This window comes from Tachypleus tridentatus, chromosome 10 (genome assembly GCF_004210375.1).
Source record: "Tachypleus tridentatus isolate NWPU-2018 chromosome 10, ASM421037v1, whole genome shotgun sequence".
NCBI classification, from domain to species: domain Eukaryota; kingdom Metazoa; phylum Arthropoda; class Merostomata; order Xiphosura; family Limulidae; genus Tachypleus; species Tachypleus tridentatus.
Genome location: NC_134834.1, coordinates 82,427,432 through 82,443,328, shown reverse-complemented (window position 1 = coordinate 82,443,328; position 15,897 = coordinate 82,427,432). Strand labels below are relative to the sequence as shown.

The 15,897-nt window shown below is 34.2% G+C and overlaps 1 protein-coding gene across 2 annotated transcripts in view; it reads left to right on the top strand.

The window, feature by feature from the left end:
- Nucleotides 1-1,857: 1,857 nt before the first annotated feature.
- The window catches only part of LOC143229720 (Parkinson disease protein 7 homolog), a 36,926-nt gene continuing 22,886 nt past the window's right edge, over nt 1,858-15,897 (top strand). For both annotated transcript variants that reach the window (XM_076462454.1, XM_076462453.1), the window contains exons 1-2: nt 1,858-2,379; nt 11,133-11,294. In XM_076462454.1, coding sequence (XP_076318569.1) covers nt 2,287-2,379; nt 11,133-11,294 — 255 coding nt within the window. In that variant the 5' untranslated portion in view covers nt 1,858-2,286. The remainder of the gene's footprint in view (nt 2,380-11,132; nt 11,295-15,897) is intronic.

The following is a 15,897-nucleotide window of genomic DNA, read 5'->3' as shown; positions in this document are numbered from 1 at the left end:
AAGGATATGAAATTTAGAGGAAAGAAGTCAGAGATTACTACATACGTTCTGTATTTCTCGTTCTCATGACCTGTCTGGTTATATTGAACTGAATATTGTATAATATCTCTGTGAAATTTGGAAGTCTACAAATCTTTCATTGTCTATGAATCTGGTGGTCAATATTAATATTTATCACATTAGCAATTTTTATGAAGATATGTATCTAATAAAGGAAAAATCACAACATATACAAGGTCTTTTCTGTTCAAGCATATGTGTTATCCACTTTGACTGAGGGCCATTTTCGTGTCAGTAAGGGGCGTTACACTGTTGGGCTGGCATACGCTCCTTCAGCAGAATAAATCATTCTCTCTATTTATAGCGTCTTTCTTGCTACAGTGATCTTCCATAATGGAAAGTACATATGATGCCCTTGAAATGTCAATCAGTCAGGTGAATATTTAAGTTGTGAAAAACCTAATAGACTCTTAAACAAATACTATATTAATAATAAACAATGAAGTACATTGCAAACTACAAACGATTTATTTAGTAACTAATGTAGTATAAAACGGATGATATGCTCACACAGCATACAAGCAAATATGTCAAACATGTTTATACACCTAAATTTTGTGTATTCTTACATCTAGCTTATTTTGGAGTGTGGAGTAATTATTGAAAACAAATTCCAAACATAGCTAGACTTCTATAATACGAGGGCTGTTCAAAAAATACGCGGACTGTTTGAATTGCGCGGCTCCAGTTGGTTTCAGGGAGATCCGCTTGGTGTCGCTAGGTTTGCACAGATCAGCTGATTATGACGCCATTTCCGGATTGCAGATATCTTCAATTGTGTATTAGCTACGCGGTTTTAAGTGAAGTGCGTTTTTTTCGTTTGGCGGATTTCAGAATGAATGACCTGAAGGAGCAACGACTTGCTGTGAAATTTTGTGTTAAAATTGGAAAATCTGCGACTGAAACTTTTGCTATGCTTAACACGGTTTACAGTGATGTTGCTATGAAGCGTACGGCATGTTTTAAGTGGCATGAACGTTTTAAGGATGGTCGACAGTCCATTGAAGATGATGAGCGTCCTGGACGTCCTTCCACGTCAACTGACGACCCACACGTCGACAAAATCAACATCCTGGTGCAAGCAAATCGACGTCTGACTGTCAGGGAGCTTGCTGAAGAGTGTGGGATATCAGTTGGATCTTGTTACGATATTTTGACCGAAAAATTGAAGATGCACCGCGTTGCTGCGAAATTCGGCCCTCAGAACTCGTGAGTTTTTGGCCAAACACTCAGTCACTGTTCTTCCCCCCCTACTCACCTGACCTTGCTCCTTGCGATTTTTTCTTGTTCCCCAAACTCAAAAGACCCTTGAAAGGAAGAAGATTTGAGACGATTCCCGAGATTAAGGCAAATGCGACGAAGGAGCTGGAGGACATTACAAAAGAAGCGTACCAGGACTGTTTCAACAAGTGGAAACACCGTTGGGATACGTGTGTGCGTTGGGGAGGAGAGTACTTTGAAGGGGTCCCAGACCTGTAACTTCTAAATAAAGTACATTTTGTTTTATAACGTCAGTCCGCGTATTTTTTGAACAGACCTCGTATTACAATATTGAATTTCAACAAACTTGTGTTATTATGTTTATGATAATTGTTAAATAAATTTTCTATTTTTAGTGTGGTTCTAATATATATATATATATTTACATAAAATTTATTCTGTTTTTTAAGCACAAAAACTACACAGTGGGCTATCTGTGCTAGTGATAACAAGTGGTATTGAAACCCAGTTTCAGCTTTATAAACCTTCATACTTGCAATTGAGCCGTATGGCGGCAGCAGCATTTGTACTAGTAAAACAACAAAAAATTACGTAAAAGTACAAACGTTGTTGTTAGTGCCGGTAATATTCAAAAGTGGTCATTTTAAGAATTTTACTGTTTCATAGTAAAGTCATTAAAAAACAAACTACTACCAGTAATGTTTGCATAGGTTTTTAGAAGATACGATTTTTATGATATAAGAATAGGAAGATATTATAATTTAATTTTTTATTTGTGCTTGCGAGTGGAATCGATCCCATATAGTTGCATTACATTTGTTTGTCTTTTCAGTCTTACTACGAACTGTATGATAGCAGTAGTACTATCAAGTGAATATTATTTTTATAATACTTTGAAATCTGCGAAAGTTTAAGTTGCAACTATCGGTATTACACGTTTTAAATATAAGCTTTAATTGTTACTGTGATTGATTATATTATTCAAGTAGAAAACATAGTAACGATATGACAAACTTGAAGTCTGCTCTTCTGATTTTGGCTGATGGTGCGGGAGAATTAGAAGCAGTGATATTAATTGATGTTATGAGGCGTGGAGGGGTATGTTATGGCTATAAAAATTAATTAGATGTATTCGTGTAGAATATATAGCTAATTACAAATTATGTTCATGATTTTAGGAATGTTAACGTTTAAAAGTTAACTAGTTAGATCAAAATATATTTTGGAACTAGTTAAAAAGTGAGAGTGATATTTGAGATTTTTTTGAACTAATTAATAATAGTTCTAGTAGTAGAACTTAGAAGTTAAGACAGTAGCAAGTTAATAATAGCAGCGCTACTACTACTAGAACTTTAATGCTAGATCTGTTATTAGTATTATTCTAGATTTGGTAATATTCTTTTTTACATTCAAACTGGAGACCAAACACTAAGAAATTGAACAGAAAACTTACACTTTGTTAAATTATGAAATATTAAATGATAAATAACATTTTGCAAGTACCATAATACAAGCCAGTAATACTAATAGAATGGGGGTTGTGGTAGAATACATAAAAAACAAGCTAAGAGAACTATATGTTTGTGGTTGAGGTTACAAAAGGGACTGTAAAGTTTTGAGCTTGTAAAATAAATTTAAAGATTTTATTCACTAATGACAGGATGGGAAAGGCATTATCTTAAATTATTATTATTAAAGAAAATTGTGTTTTTAAAAAGTTCAGAAATGTCATGGTAAATCATTTGAGGGCATTTATTCCAAAATGGAACATACAGACAACAAAAGGCTATTTAGCCTATCATGGATATCCTTGCACATACATTTTTGAGAAAAAAAATAAATCCACTCTTTATTTTTTTAGGAAATAATTAATTTTCCTCTTTATATTTCTAACAGCATTTTATTCCATTAGACAACCATCCAATTAAAAAGTAGAGTCTGCAACAGAGACTGTCTTTTCCAAATCTTAAACTTGTGCCCTTTAATTTTGTTGTCTAAATAATTCAACACAAAGCCTTCTATCAGTCCCTTGGATATAATGTAAACTTCAATAAGATTACCTTTTACTCTTTATTTCTTAGAGAAAATAAGTTGAGACCTTAAGCTATCTTTGTGAGATTATACTCTTTCCCCATTTCCAATAATTATCTTTCTTTGATAAGGAGACCAAAACTATACACAATATTCAATGTTCAGTAACACCAGTGATTAAATATGCTAAGTAATGAATTGGTTTTAACTGAAACCTGCAATAGTTTTTAAACACACAAGAAAATTTGGATGATTGGAAGATAGCTAGGGAGATTACACAAAGTTCCAAGTCATTTCTCCAACATTTGTTATTGAAAAACTATTGGAACTTGTTGCCAGGGGTAATTTTAAAAAGTATTTCTTGAGATTACATATTTCATGGAGTTCTTATTGTTAGACTTTTCTTTGTTTGGATGAAGTAATCCTTGGTGAAATTGTGTATTGAGACTTCCAAAAGGATCTTATAAATTGTTATAAAATTAATAAAGATCTCAGAATGTGGATTAAAATTAGATTGAAGGTAAAAAACAAAGGGTTATGGTACACAAGAACCATTCTGATTGGAAAATGTGACTAGTGTGGATTTCCAGTGCTTGTTTTAAGACTTTTGTTGTTTAGTATCTGTGTCAGTAATGGACTAATTTATAATCAGTAATATAAATTTGCTTAGACACTAAACTAAAAGGAAAGCTTATCTTTTGAAAATGCTTCCCTAGTGTAGGAGACCTTTGACATTCTTGTTGCATGGAGTATGTATAATCTGTAAAAAATTTAGTTTCAGCTTTAAAAAGTGTAAAATGATACATTTAGGGTATGAACATTTAGACAATATTTTTGGTAAGTAAACTATTGGTATTGTGGATGATAAGAAGGATTTGGGTGTAATGGTTGATAAAAGCTTCAAGCCTTTGACTTATTTGGAAATGCTTAAAAGAGTAATTAGTTATTTGGGATCTGTTGACAGAAATTCTGAGCTCAGGAAGAGTGACTTTAGTAAAAACACATTGAGTATAGGTAAAAATTTGGTCTTGTTATACTAGAAATATTGATTTTCTTGAAAATTGAAAAGATGGAATACAAAAATTATTCCTAATTTAAAACATTTCAGCTATGAAGAGAGAGACTTAAGGATTTAAACTTTTTTCTCTGTGCAATATAATAAGAAACAACCTGATTCTGGTATTTTAAACTTTTAGGGACCTTGATAAAATGCCCATGGGAGAATTGTTGATCTGGTGGAAAGATATAGTTGGGAATAAATATTAAATATTGAAGAAAATATGTACAAGTTGCAAAGAAATACTGAGCCAGATTCAGGCTTAGTAAGGCAAATGTTTTTCCCTGTTAGAGCTGTTGATTTATAAGAATACCTTATCAGGTGATGATGGTGTATATGCAACTAATTTTAATTCCTTTAAGGTATATATGAAATGTCTTTTTGACCAATCTAAAGTATCCATTTTATTAATACAGCCCTACTTACGGCTCTGTATAAAATTCTCTTTTCTCATATCCAACCCTCTATCACTAAAATACAATCTCTTAAATTCTTTCAGTGGTGTATCTTCCACAAATATAGATAAACCATTTCATTGGTCAAATACCCTATTAACACTGTCTTAACTGGAGTTATGTTTAATTAACTATTCTCGTTCATTCATTGCTACTCTCTGTATGCAAATTTTCTTAATATGTGTGGTACAAGCCTTCCACCCCATTGGAATCAAATGATTCCATCATATCTCTCATGCAAGTAATTGTGCCACTTCTCCAATAAGAGCATGATACACCCATGTGACTCCCTCTCCAATAAGAGCATGATACACCCATGTGACTCCCTCTCCAATAAGAGCATGATACACCCATGTGACTCCCTCTCCAATAAGAGCATGATACACCCATGTGACTCCTCTCCAATAAGAGCATGATACACCCATGTGACTCCCTCTCCAATAAGAGCATGATACAGTCATGTGACTCCCTCTCCAATAAGAGCATGATACACCCATGTGACTCCCTCTTTGTACTTCTACTGAATTATCACTTTGCCACTTCTCCAATAAGAGCATGATACACTCATGTGACTCCCTCTCCAATAAGAGCATGATACACCCATGTGACTCCCTCTCCAATAAGAGCATGATACACCCATGTGACTCCCTCTCCAATAAGAGCATGATACACCCATGTGACTCCCTCTCCAATAAGAGCATGATACACCCATGTGACTCCCTCTCCAATAAGAGCATGATACAGTCATGTGACTCCCTCTCCAATAAGAGCATGATACACCCATGTGACTCCCTCTCCAATAAGAGCATGATACACCCATGTGACTCCCTCTCCAATAAGAGCATGATACACCCATGTGACTCCCTCTTTGTACTTCTACTGAATTATCACTTTTTGTTTGGCAGTACTTGTATTTGGACTTCTTTATCCCTTTTGTTTTGTCCTGATTGGCATTTTTGATTGAATTTGTTTTTAAAGTGTTTTAATATCACATATCCAGTTTTTTTTAAAGCATTCAGGTTCAATTACCCTTATTCTAGTTGCATTTGTTTCTCACTTCAAATGCTTTTTTCAACTAATACATTATGAATTCTGAAGTTAATGTCACAACTTTTGGTGTCTCACATCCAGCAGGTACTTTATCACAGGCTTCAGGTGCTGGCCACCTGTAGAGAGATTTTTCTAGATTTGTTTGCAGAGATATTGAATGTTACATGGGTAACCTTTATCTCTAGACATTTTCCCACTTCCTTCTGAACATATGGAACATGGGCAGGCTAATGAGGAGTTTTCCATATCCTAAATTTGTTGTACCTTTCCATACTCTTTCTGAGGATTCTGTTCAGCCTTTCAAGATTTTTTTGGACTTTTAAACATGTGATGCTTTATTTCTTCCGTATCTTGTGACCTGCATCTGTTATTACTGCATTAACATATTTCCCAACCCTAGTTGGTTTTCCCCCTGTCCCTTGACATTTGGGTTTGTGCTGAACAATTTGCTTTCTCAGTTGGGTGATGATGTTAGTGTATTTCATCCTCCATGGGCTTCAGATCAGTCTGCTCTTGCATATCATAGGGCTGACTCTCCAGATATTGACCAACAACTGATGGGTTCAGTTTTATCTGATTAGGGTGGGTGGAGGTGCTTAATCTCCCTTTATTCTGATTTTCCTTTCTATGTTTTATCTTCTCAGAAATCCTAAGGGATTTTATGGAGATATTCTCTCCTTTCTTATCTCCACATTGGCTTGCTCGTTGCCTTTAACTCTGACTTTACAAACATGATTTATCTGTTGTTGGGACATTTAAGGTCATGATGCTATCTTATCTTGAACTCAATTATTTGCTCCTTATTTCTGGGCTTTGCATATGGCTCTATTTTCAAGAAATTTCATCTTTGATATGGTCCTAAAGTTGAAGTCTTGGATGACATCTGTCCAGCATGTTTGTTTTTTTTTAATATCTTGCAAAGCTACTCAAGGGCTATCTGCACTAGCCATCCCTAATTTAGCAGTGTAAGACTAGAGGGAAGGCAGCTAGTCATCACTACCCACTGCCAACTCTTGGGCTACTCTTTTACCAACGAACAGTGGGATTGACTGTCACATTATAACACCCCCACGGCTGAAAGGACAAGTATGTTTGGTGCATCCGGGATTTGAACCCGTGCCTCTCAGATTATGAGTCAAATGCCTTAACCCACTTGACCATGCTAGGCCTCATCTGTTCAGCAAAATCTACCCTTTTACATCTGATGACCTGTCTATTTCATTCAGAGCTGAGTGTGATGCTAGTTACAGTTTTTCATTCTTCCCCTTCCAAGCTTTTACCTGCTCCTCCTTCTCATTGTGTCACAGTTTATAATTTGTATTGCCAATACACAATATGTGCCAACAGTTACAGTCACTACCTAGCAGGCTCTGGCCCAGTGAGAGCTCAGTTTGTGGCTGTTGTTCATTAATGGAATACTGTCACCACCTATATTTGAGTTTTTCAGGTTTTATTAAAGTGACTCAAAATTCCATTTCTCTTCCACCTCTCTAGCCTCAGGTACCTGTTTTATTCCCTTCTCCTTGGGATCCCATAACTTGCTAAAATCTCTCAGAGGCATTACAGGACCTCCCCACCCAACAGGCTATCAAACCTGTTCCATATCATTCATCAGTGTTTTACCCTTGTCTCTGTTTGTGGTTTACAAAAAGATCAGGAACTGGAAGCCTGTAACTGGTTTATCCCACCTTAATCTTTTTGTTCACCTCCCGTATTTCACTTTGAAGATTGACCTCATTCTTTGGTGGGCATTTTCTCTGGGTCTATGGGTGACCAAGGTAGACGTCTCCAATGCTTATCTGGATATTCATTGAGTGATTAATCATTCAGTGAGTTAATCTTGATTGTGACTTGGCTCAAGTTTGAAGACCCACACATTTTGAAACATAGTCTGTCAACTTTGGAGGGAGAAGATGTTATACTGTTTTGGTTTTTTAATATTTTTACTTTTGGATCTTAACATATCTTTGTTATCTGCAAGTCAGTTATTTGTGGATATATTGTGTTTTTTTTGGATCTTAACATGGATCTTTGTTATTTTAGGATTATCTGCAAGTCAAGTTACTGGTATGTTGTAAATTAGGCTAACTATATTGTGTTTTTTTTCCTTCAAAATGTCACATCTTGTTCATATGTTGTTGTCAATACAAAATTATGTAATTTACCTATATAATGTGTATTTCCAGGTCAGGTCTTTCTAATTTACTAACATACACTTTAGAGTTTCATGTGGAATATTCATTTCTTACCATCCTCCATCTTTATTGTTGGTCAGATATGGATGTCCTTCTGTTCTGTACATCCTCTAGGTTGCTTTACTGCTTTCTAGGCTTCTTTTTATTGACTCCTACAAAGTTTAATTAGTCTTAACAAGTGTGTTATATTTTGCTTACCTGTAGTTCATGTTCTGGGTAAATTGATATTTTGGTTAAATATCTTCATTTCTTCAATACATAACATCCTATATATATATGTAAGTTTCACTATGCACTTATTTTAGTTTACATTATATCAGCTATTTTATTTTTGTAGTCTTTAATAATTTATACTTCTTGCAGTTAATTTAGTTTTTGATTATTTGTGGGGGCCACCATACCATCTCTTGATATTGTTCATCGACCTCCTACAACTGCCAAACCTGTTTAGGAGACCTGGAGTTTATTAGTTTTCATCCACTTGATAATGGTTTGCCTTCCCAGGCTTCTAATGCAGAATCTGCCAGGCCTACCTAAACCTTTTTAAAGACATGTTTCACAGTATACTTCCCCTCTCCTTCCACAGACATTATATTTCATGATGAGAATGTATGTCTCTTTTGGGAGAAGATAATTTGCACGTCTCATCCTCCACAGGGTTTAATTCAGTATGCCTTAGCTTGCCATTAGGAATGTTTTCTTCTTGCTTTTACGTACTTAAAATCCCTGTTGCTCGTGTGTGTTGAGGGAGGGGCAGTTTACATCCAGATACATCTTATGCTACTGACTCTTCTACTGGAAATATCTACCTTGCACCTCCTCTCTTAGCCATTCCACTTATATCAGGGATATTTTTGTGGGATACTTCTTCCTCTTTCCCTTGAGACATTTGTCATTTTCAGCTCTTTCTCTCCACATATGACTTCTTTGCTTTTGGGATCTTCTGGGGTGGTACACTGCTCTATACCATTTGTTTACTATCCAATCCTAATAGGGAGCTATAGTCGGATCCTTCTTTCTACCAGTCCAGGGGTTACTCCTGTGCAATTAGCATCACATAGGTTATCTGCAATATTTGTTTTTTTATTGCTCTTTTGTTTCATTCTGAGTCATTGCCATCTTTATGTTCCATCTGCATTTCCTTTCCATCCTTTACCTGTCCTACCTATGTGTTTATTTATTTGTCATTTACATTTGATGCAGGTTGGAATTCTAGATTGATCGGTCTTGCCTCATTAATTCATTGTTTCTTCCCCATTTTTAGTATGTAGTTTTTGATCATGATCAGGTGGGCAATTTTTACATGACTGAGAATGCCCACACTACAAACTTTTATTTTTAATTTCTTGGGATACTATTTTAGGTTTCTTCACCTTGTGATTTGGTATTAGTTTTGTGCCTTGCCCTTTGGACTTGTTTTGTTTCCATATGTCTTTTGTCAGGCAGTATGCATTTTACCTGACTTCAGCATTTGGAAGGATTTTACTAACACCATTACTTGGATATTTGGCTAATGTTAGCTCCTTTCGAATGGGAGTTGTCATAAGATACTCATCTGTTCCTTACAGAAGCAGCTCAGGTGGTTGGATAAGTTTTTCATTTTACCTACTTTACAATCTTGGCTATTTGGGAAGTGTCTTTTTAAACACCCACCTCTGTCAGGACCATTTATTTTCTTTTTCAAATTTATTTGATGGACTTTTCTGTTATCTACATCATTACAATTCACTATTTTACTGTTAGCAAGATTCTAATGCCTTTGGGAATATGGCTTTAATGGAAGCACTTCTTCTTTTGGTTGCAGCACATTAGTGATCTTTTCAGGAGATGCTGTATGCCCCATAGTCTCTTCCTAGGGTTCGTTTGGATTTTCCTTTTAACTTTCCTCCTCATCTCTTCAACTATATGTGTTGATGATTGAACATAATTCTCATGTTGTTGGTTTTCTGATTCCTCTACCTTGCGTGGATTTGTTTTTTTTTCCCTGATGCTCATCTCCATAGTTAGAGGTTGCGGATTGAGCAACAAGAGGCCTCAGGACAATTATAGATGAAAGGTCTTACCATGATACCCTGGCACTTCAAGCAGTCAAACATGCTTTAGTTTACTTTCTTCTTCTTGTTCCGATATGACTAATCATGTTTCATTCTGACTACTCAATGATGGTGACTTATACTACTCACCAAGGTGGTACTCATTCATGTTTTTTTTGTGGTAGACAGTGAATCTTTCTTTTTAACCCACATATTTCATGTACATCTCCTGGCATGTCATGTTACAGATGGTTTTGTTCTTGTTACAGATTGCCTTTCCATTTCCAACACAATTTCTTCCAAGGAGTAGCCTCTCGATTCTCAGATTTTCTGTGGCTTTTCATCCTGTGGGATACTCCTCCATAGGAATTGTATCACTCTTTTTCTGTTATAAGTTACCTTTTTTTTTTGTTTTCTGGTTCATCATCCACTTGCTATGGCTGTCAATATTTTCAGACAGGATTAGATCCAGTTTACAACTTTAATTTTTCTCATTACGTCAGTCTTCCACCCAAGTTGATTTTGATCATCCATGTCACTCCAGAACAAAAGGGACATTCAGGCCAAAACAACCAAGAAAACTATATCTATGCTGATCAGGAAGGATAAATTAGAAAGGTCTGACCTGGAGTGACATGGTGGTCAAAATCACCTTTTACTAACCTACCTTTTGGGGGCTCATGGAATACTTTTTGTGATTTTCATTTTTTGCCATCTTCTACCTTTAGAGTATGTTGTAGCTTTAGAGTGGGCCATCATAATGATTGTGATTCTTCATCTTTTCTCTGTATAGAAGTCAATTCCTGGCAGTTGAGTTTTGGATTATGAGCTGAACTAGTCAACCTCACATCCTCATGTATGTAATGTGATTGGAATCCCTCATCCTACCCTTACATGGATATTGGTTCTCAGCAGTTTTGGATTCAGAGTTGAACCAATCAATAGTGTAGAAAAATTTATAACTTATTTGTTTCTTCAGTGTTGTAAGTGATTATAATCTAAAGATTTTTTTTTTATAATTTGCTTCTAGATCACAGTAAAAATAGCAGGATTGGAAGGAGAAAAACCAGTACTTTGTAGTCGAGATGTTGTTATTGTTCCTGACAGCAGCCTAGAAGATGCTATAAAAGAAAGGCCATATGATATAATAGTTCTTCCAGGTGGTATAAAAGGAGCTGAAAATTTAGCTAAGGTAAAAGAAGAATTAACACCAAAGTCCAATAAACATTTCTGCATGCAGAAATTTTACAAACACATTATGACTATTTTGAATATTTTCATGGAAAATTGAGGTCTTCATGCATTTACAAATTTCCCTTTTTGTGTATACTACCAGAATTTTTTTTTTTTTGCATGGTTTAAATATTTACTTCAATTTTGCAACATAAAAAATGAGGTTAGAAGTTTAAGGTTTTAGATGAATATTAATTAGAAACACTGAGCATTAAGCCTACAATATCAATCTCAGCATTTTAGATTTATTTACTGCTGGTGTAAGGATTCATTTTATTTCAATATTTTGATTTATATTTCTCAGTGCCTACCATGTGAGGTCTAAGCACCAGTTTGTTATTTTGTTTTACCCACCATCATGCCTCCAAGCTGAACAAAAAATGAGGCCTGGCTAAATAATGAATGAATATTTACTATAAAAATCTTACTGATGCTGTAAGTGCAAAAAACAGTTTTGCTGCCAGTGTTAATTTTATTCCTTTAAGTTGCACGTTCAATCCTATTTTGAATGCACTTTTTAATCACATCTGAGATTTTTTTGATTAACCTGTTGACTGCCAAGTATTTCAGCTGCTACGGCAACTCTGAACCAAGTTCAAAATACAACTCTAATGCTTCTTCATTTTGTAACTTTTTTTGTGACACCATTTTGGATCGAAAGTGAAACAATTTGTAAGTAGGTCAAATGCATGTCTTTAAAACACACTGAGAACACAGTATTGAAAACGAATTAGCTTGTGTGTGGCACTGTGTTACCGAATGGCTTGGACGAGTTATCTTGTCTACAGCACTGAACAGGTTAAATATAGGTTAATAAAAATATTTTACAGTTGAAAAGCTTTAACTATAATAAGAGGCTTAAAGACTCAGACTTATTTTGGTTTGTAAATAAACTAGAATTGTCTGAATTTAAGAGTGTAAAATTGCTAGAGTTTAAGTAACCAGCATATAGGTTCTCATTTAATAGTGAAATTAAAATATTGGAAATACTAAAATATCATGGATAAAATTATAAGTCTTGAAGCCTAAAAAGCTTTATAATTAAAAATCTCTAACTATTACTCTTCGTTATTACTGATAAAAACATGTTTTTGCATGTTTCATACAATTGTTGAAATAAATTGTTGCTTAAAATGTGCCTCTTCTTGTCAAGAATATTTTTCACTTCTTTTTCAAGTCTCATTTGGAGGTAGGTAATTCTTTTTTACTTCAGACTTTTCTTTTCTTGCCTTCTTCCTTCTATAGTTATTTTAATATTAGCATAATATTTTTGGGGCAAGCTAAGTTTTGATCACTATTCTTGCTAACCTTCTGTACATCACTTGGTTTTCTCTACTACTACTAACTGTACATTTTCCTTAGAGATATCAGGTTTGACTTTTTAATGGAATGTTAGTCATGAGTGTATGATTATATCTCATTTAGATAATCTTAAATTAATTTTATATTCCTGCTGTGACATGCTTCATTTTGTTAGTTATTGTCAGTAATGTGTGTGTGTGTGTGTCAAAATACCGAGGCTTGCATTAAGGACTTATTTTTTAGTTATATACTGACAAAGTCTCACTAGACAATATCTCATCAGGTTTTGGAAGAAGAGGACAATGTCTCATCCAAATACTTTTTATACAGTCTACCTTTTTATTTATTTTTTATTACTTTTTCTGAAGACATCTTTAAAGTTTATTTCAAAGTGAGAACTTAATTATGGCAGGAAAAATTGTGTCAAAAGATTGTTTGTTTCCAAGTGAGAACATAATTAGGTAGGTAATTTGATAATTGTAGCTTGTATTTTTCAAGATGAGAAATTACACGTTGCAAAAAAATTGACACTTTGTTGCATGAAATTGGCATCTCATTAAAAAGAAATGGTTCTATTTCAATAAAAGTTGTCAAACACAGTTTTCAGTCAAATATAAGAGACTAAAAATTTTCAAAACATGATTGAAAAATACAAAAGACATACAAAAAAACAATTGTCTGAGCATAAAACAAAAAATGTGGTTCAATTAATGTAACAAAAACTTAGGGCAATTGTATGCAATTAAAACATCTTTCAAAAATCTTCTTGAATACTGATAAAAATTAGAGAAGTTTGATGGTCAGCTTCATCTGATTATAACATTCAAGTCTTATAATTGCCCACAAAGTATGTATCTTATGTTTTATCAATGTATTTCTAAATCTTTGCAACAAAGTACCACATTTCTGCAGAATTCTGTATTTATGAATTGGAATACAACATCGAAAGTTTGTTTTATAGCAAGAGTCAGTAATCATGGAGGTGAGACTTTGTCCAATGATACATTGTCCTTGATCTGTTCTTTAGCATACCTTTTCTCTACTGTATCTCTTTTCCTTATTATTTTTTGGAACATGTTACTTTAAGTTTGACTTTTAGAGTTACACTTGGGTATGTTGCTATGTGGCATCATTGTATTTTGGAAAAATTTATTACTTTGGACTGAGTTAGCACTTCATCCTTCTTCACAAAATAGCTAACTGGTGAAGAATTCTAAATCTTAAGTACACTATACCCAACTTTTTATCTATTCCATTCAGGAATGCCTATCTATACTTTAGCTGAACCCTTTTAAGGGGTAATAGCTTCATTTTATCCTTACCTTTTGTCTTCCAACTGATCATTTACATTTTCAGCAGTGGTCTCTGGAAGCCAATGATGAGTTTCCAGACACTTTGATTTACAAAGACATTTATCCATCAAGCAGTCATGGACTCTATATATTGTTGGTTACTTTGTTTTTTTACCATCTTCGTTTGAGAACTGATTTGTTTGTGGTTGCTTTTTTTGCTATTTTAGAGTATTGTTTGGATTGTTCACAAACTCCCCGTCAGTCTGAGATAGAGACTTTGGTTTCATTTCTCTAACAGTTGCAACTTATATAGTATGTCAGTTTCTAGGTTGTTCTTGGTTTATTTGGAGAACTCCCCAATAGCAAAGAAAGGTAATGATTAGAGTTAAACCCTAAGAACTATCCATAATATTTAAAAGGTACAAGAAAGTAGTGACAACCAAGGTCAGGCCTGGTTATGCTTGTGTCTAAATCATGTTCAATGATAAATTCTTTATCTGAAAGGAATTTGAATGCAACAATAAACTTTAATATTGAAAATTATGTAAGGATGATATGTACATCTGTATCATCTCTGTATTCTTGTTCACATTCTTTTTATGTCTGCCATCTCTGCATCATTTTACATTTACAAAGTATTTTTTCATTACTTGTGTGTGTGTGTGTGTGTTAACAACACCAAGGCTGTAGTAACACAAGTGGAAGTTGTGTTTATTTGTAATTTTGTTTAATCTGCTGTTGCTTAGGTCACTTGATAATTGATGCTTTGCCATGACTTTGAATCACAAATTTTCCAATTTTTAGTTTCTTGTCCTAAACAAATTGAGATCTTTTTATTCACAAGTGAAACAATATGCTTATTTCCTTACTTCTTGCCTTACCAATCTTTTGACATTCTTTGAAGAGGTTATTGCTTATGTATATGAAGGTATTTGTGTGAATTTGATTTATCTTGGTTTTCAGCAGACATTTAACAAGGTGCCACATAAAAGGCTTGTTCAAAATGTTATCTCTATAGGCATGGGGGATAGGTTGGCTCATTGGATAGATGGAAGAGAAAAGAGGGTTGTTGTAAATGGAGTTCATTCCAGTTATGGTTCCTCAGGGCTCCTTGTTAGATCCTTTGCTTTTCTTATTTAATAGTTTAGATTGAAGGAATGATCAATAACTTGTTTAAATTTGCTAATGATATTAAAATTTTGATTGTTGCTGGCTGTAAGGAAGACACTACTGCTGCTTTACAAAAAGATTTGGATAATTTGATTAATTTGTCAAAAACATGAAAGATGGCTTTTATTTTATAATAAGTGTAAGATGATGCATTTGGGATATCACAATGTTAATTATGATCACAATTTTGATAGGAATAATCTTAAGAGTGTTATGAAAGGAAAGGGTTTTGGTGATCTGGTTGACCAGTCTCCTAAGCCATCTGACTAGTGTACTGTTGCTAGTGGCAGGGCAAATAAATATTAGGTTGTATCAATAAAAATATTGAATACAACCCTAAAGAGACTGTAATATTGTATAAGTCATTGGTTGGCCATGTTTGGAATACTGTGTTCATTCATAGGTTTCTTACTTTAGAAAGAACATTGAATTGCTGGAAGTGGTTTGGAGGAGGGTTACTAGGATAATACTTGGAAAGGGTGTCATACAAGGGTAGGATAAAATTTTTGATCTTGTTTTCTCTCATAAAAAGAAAAGCTAGAGAGGAGTTTAAAATTAAGGAAATTGATAATGTTGATGTATCATCTTTTATGTATTTAATGCTGAGAATGGTAAGACTATGAGACACAAGTATAAATTTTGGCAGAGTAGGAATCATTTTGAGCTAAGACAGCTTTATTTTTTAAACAAGTTGGTTGGCTTTTGGAATAGGTTGCCTTTAGATGTTACAAATGCAGTTGATTTAAGTGAATTTAAGGGAAGGCTTGATAGAGATATAAATTATAAGAACTGACTTTG